The sequence below is a fragment of the Myotis davidii genome, unplaced genomic scaffold (genome assembly GCF_000327345.1).
Source record: "Myotis davidii unplaced genomic scaffold, ASM32734v1 scaffold290, whole genome shotgun sequence".
Lineage (NCBI taxonomy): Eukaryota > Metazoa > Chordata > Mammalia > Chiroptera > Vespertilionidae > Myotis > Myotis davidii.
Window position 1 is genome coordinate 5,352,069 of NW_006285049.1, and position 4,982 is coordinate 5,357,050.

Genomic DNA, 4,982 nt, shown 5'->3' on the forward strand with positions numbered 1-4,982 from the left:
GACGCTCTATCCACTGAGCCAAACCGGTTAGGGCTGTTCTTAAATTTCTTTATTGATTAAGGTATTACATATGTGCCCTTATCCCACCATAACCCCCAGGTCCCCCCGCCCCCATCCCAACTCAATTTAATTGCATAAACTAATTGGAACTGTTTTCAAATAGTTGGTTTACTGAGTGAATATATAATCATTTTAATCACCAAAGAATCATACAATTTGATACTTGAAGAAGCATTCTTGGAAAACTGTTCAGCACCCTTGTTTCATGGTTCCACTGAGAATAAACGACTAAGCAACATTCTTTCCCACATGAGAAACAAAATCATTAAGATTTCAAATTCAAGAAATGCTTCCAGAGCACTAAGATCATGATTATGCCCTCAACTTAAGAACACAATGCACTGAATGAAAGAACAGATGAATGAGTACAAAATACATGTAAGATACAAAAAAGAGCAAGATAAAGTCCCTGATATCAAGGATTACACAGTCAAATAGAAAGACTAGGATAAGTTCACATACATCTGCACTATAGGACAGAGTAAGAGAGATGCTACAAGAGACACACAGTGCTGTAGGCATTTGAAGAAACAAGACTTCATGTGTAACAGACTGAGGAGAGGCTTCATGCAAGTTGATACAGCTCCAAAGAATGGGTTAAATGGGAAAACAGAGATGGCAGAAAAAATGCTGGTGTAGATTGAGGGGGTGAGGAGCTGTCTTCCAGATCAGGAAAAACAGTGTGATGCAGACAATGCTGTGTAGTTTTTAGGGGTGGTTGTGTCAGTGTGACTGGCACGTAGGGCACAATTGGGAAAGACATTGCCAAGGGCCCTGGGTGCCAACCTGAGGAGCTGGAACCATATTCTGCAGGCAGTGGGGAGGCACTAAGAGTCAGTAGGCAGAGGACTGACCAGTCAGAAGATCATTTCAGAAAATGAACTTGACAATGGAGTATGAATTCATGAATGCAGGGTTAACATAGAAAAGAACATAAGGTATGGTAAGAAGAGTAGGGCAATGAGACCCAAAGAAGGGAACCCACAGAAGGGTTCGGCTTTCAGAAGCAAAACCAGTTGACATAAGATTTAGAAAATAATTGGATGTGAGGATTTGAAAGAGGCATAAGTGTGGGACTAGGTAAATGGAATAATTTATTTTACATTAATTGCCTGCTCTGCCTGATGCTTCATTGAACTTTGCTAAGTCATTGGCAAGAGTGATTTACTGAATATAGACTGAATATAGCAGAGATAAGCCTCACAGTTCCAATACTGAGCATTTGAATTGTGATCCGTGCTACTTTTACACCTGATACCAGTGCTGTGATAACACAAGCAAGCTCTCCCAAGGTCTGGAAGCAGCTGGGGGGCATAATAAAAGGGCTTCATTTTAGATGATGAGATCATATAAAGAAACATGAAGGTCCACAGTAGGGCTAATTTACTAAACACATATGAGTTCACCTTTTACATATGCTGACAAAGTGAGGTAAAGAAGACAAAGAAGGAGTTAAAGGGTATTAGGATCCTCCCGGAAACAGAATCAGTAGGATGTGTATATGCACTGAAAGAGAGATTTATTTTAAGAAATTGGATCATGCAGTTGGTGAGTCCAAAACCTGATGGGACAAGTCCTTTTTCCAAATAAGGTGACATTCACAGGTTCCAGGGATTAGTATGTGGGCCTATCTTTTGTGGGGGGGAGAATCAGGGAGGAGTTGCATTTCAAGTTCAAAGGCCATCTGCCTGCAGAATTCCTCCTAGCTTTGCGGAAGTCAGTTGTCGTTCTAATAATTTGATGAGGCCCATCCACATCATGGAGGACAATCTGCTTTATTCAGAGTCCACCAATTTAAATGTTAGTCTCATCCTAAAACACCCTTACAGTAACATCCAGAATAATGTTTGACAATAATACTCGGGGCACCACAGCCCAAGTTAAGAGGAAGGTCATTTTAGTGAAGTGTCAAAGAAAGAAAAAGGAGCCTGTCAAGAAGCAGTGATAAAAAATATCAAGTCTCATTCCTCTCTAGGGGGTTGAATGGTAATACCCCTAAGATTATGTCTGCATCCTACTCCCTGGAACCTGTGAATGTCACCTTATTTGGAAAAGGGGTGTTTGCAGATGCAGTTAAATTAAGGATATTGAAATGAAGACACCATCCTGGATTACCTGGGTAGGTTCTAAATCCAACGACAAGTGTCCTTAAGAGAAAAGGAAGGGGGAGATTTAAGATAGAAGAGGCGGAGGCAATGCAACTATAGGGGTACAGACTGGAGTGATGTGGCTGCAAGTCAAGGAATGACAACAGCCACCAGAGTCTGGAAGAGGCAAGGAAAGATTCACCTCCAGAGTCTCCAGGGGATGGCAGCTGTACTGACACCTAGATTTTGGACTTCTAGCCTCTAGAACTGTGAGAATAACTTCTGTTGTTTTAAGCTACCGAATTTGGGTTAATTTGCTATAGCAGCCACAGAAAACGGATAAAAATCTGAGGTTACATATATTTGATTTTTCTTTGGAGGAGGAAGATATTAGTCATATTCCAGAAAAATAGTTTCAATAGGGTGGGGTGGAGAAAATCGTTACGACCGGACAACCAGGCGACCGAACGACCTGCCAGTAGCTATCACATGCACTGACCACCAGGGGGCAAATGCTCGATGCAGGAACTGTCCCCCTGGTGGTCAGTGCACTCCCACAGCCAACCTCCTGAGGTCCCTCCCCTCTGGCTGGCGGGCCCCAATCAGCCTGATTGCCGGCCAGGCCAAAGGACCCCACCTGTGCACGAATTTGTGCACCAGGCCTCTAGTTATTCATAATAGCCAAAAGGTGAAAGGAACCCAAGTGTCCATCAGTGGATGAATGGATAAACAAAATGTGGTATCTACATATAATGGAATATTAGCCTTAAAAAGGATGGAAATTCTGACACATGCTGTAACACAGACGAACCTTGAGGACATTATGCTAGGTGAAATAAACACGTCACAAATGCAAAAAAGTACTGAATGATTCGACTTTATAAGGTATCAAAAGTAGTCAAATTCATAAAGCCAGAAAGTAGACTGTTGTTTGTTAGAAGCTGGGACTGGTATAAATGGGGAGTTGTTTAATGGACACAGTTTCAGTTTTGCAAGATGAAAAGACTTGCACAACAAGGTGAGATGCGTTTTATACTATTTGGCTGTCTGTACACTTTAAAATGCTTAAGCTAATACATTTTAAGTTACATGTATTTTATAAAAGGAATTCAAGTTAAGGGGAGAAATATGATTGGGATCAAATTTAAGATATAAGAGAGATTAAAGAAGCAAGATAAAATATATGCATCACTAGTAAAGTATGCATCACTAGCACTCTATATACTCAATAAAACATTTCTCCCAAGTTAGTACAGAGCCAAACTTTAACCCAGTGTGAAATAAACATCATACATAATAAATTAGTAAGACTTAAGTGCATTGTCGATATTAACCATAGACATTTTCATGAAATAATATCCTAGGAAAACATCAAAAACCCATTTTTACATATACACAGAATATAGTAAAACAGAGGAAATTATTTAACTATATGGACAGTAAAAAAGACCATTTTGGCCATACTCTTTATAGCTTAGCAAATATTTTCCCCTGCTCAGATTCCCTCTTTGCTCAGAAGAACCTTTGCCATTTTAAAAACAATGCATCCATGATCCAAGCAACTTTTTTAAGTCAAACTAGTATAGTGGCAGAAAATAAGCACTTCCCTGAGGATGCCAGAGTGATCCCACCCACCCTAACTGAACTTTCCCCCTTGTCAGAACTGAGAATACAGTGGTCCTTTTTAATCATAAATATGGGAGAGTTATTTTTTTCTCATCAGTACTTTTGAGCAATGCCAGTTTCTTCAAGCAATTTTCCCGTCACCAGGACATGAATCTAGTAACAATTTATAAATGAACTTTACAATTTTCTCTGCTCAACAATGCGATCAAAACTAGTAAATCAGGGTGAACTATTGTGTCAGGAAGAATATGGTTAAAATGAACTGCCTCCCCCCCACACACACATTTATTAAATTCAAACAAGTCATAAAACTCAGGTTAAATTTTGCTTATTCTGGAATATGAAGATCTGTTTGAGAAACAGAGTTTTAGATAACAAGAAACAGAACACAGCAACTATGTTTGCTGTGATCCTTCTAAAGAAAAACAAGTGCCTGCCTGCTAGTTAACCACTAATTAAAAATATATTGTATTTAAAGAGTGATTTAACTTGCCCTTATTGGCCTGAACAAAGATAAGCAGACTGTAATTTTGTATATTTAGCAGGTCAAGGCTCTAGACACAAAAGACCCAGGGCTATAATCTAGGAGTGGCAGAAAAGTAGTACAAAAGTAATTACTAAAACTATCCTTAAAAAGGAAAACACGTGCTCATAAAGTAAAAATGGAAAAGAATTTTAAATATGATCTGCTCTTATCTTGCAAATTTATCAAGTAAATATTGAATAATTACTTAACTAAACAATAAATTGGCCAATCTTAAGCAGAGTATTATAGTTTGCCACGAGAATTGACCCGAGTAGTTAAGTCAGCTCATACTCTCTCCCAGTGACTCTCTTTGAAATGAAGAGAAAAGCAACACTTGGACTCTAAATGAACCCAACTGAAAAAAAAAGAAAAGAAAATTAAATTAATTTAAAAGCGTGGGAAAATGTGATAGGAGACCGCCTCTAATATATTCTCATTTTTTAAAAACGGAGCTAGCAGTGACCTTTCACATTAGTGCGTACAGATCACAGGAAGAGTAAATATTGTGCACATGTTTTTTAAGCTGCAAATGCAGGTTCAGGGAGACGATCAGTGCTGCTCATGAGCATCTTTGCAGAACCAGCGAACGGCGGTGGCGGCAGGGTCGCTGGAGGACAAGCCACCTGTCGGCTCCGTGGTGTTTCGCCAGGTGGGGCCGGGCCACGGGACTGACTGCAGCTCCG

At 39.7% G+C, this 4,982-nt stretch overlaps 1 protein-coding gene across 1 annotated transcript in view; it reads left to right on the forward strand.

Moving 5' to 3' along the window:
* Positions 1-1,599: 1,599 nt before the first annotated feature.
* Positions 1,600-4,982, forward strand: part of TWF1 (twinfilin actin binding protein 1) — a 15,226-nt gene continuing 11,843 nt past the window's right edge. Inside the window, exon 1 of the mRNA XM_015558557.1 lies at positions 1,600-1,608. Within this exon, the coding sequence (XP_015414043.1) occupies positions 1,600-1,608 (9 nt within the window). The remainder of the gene's footprint in view (positions 1,609-4,982) is intronic.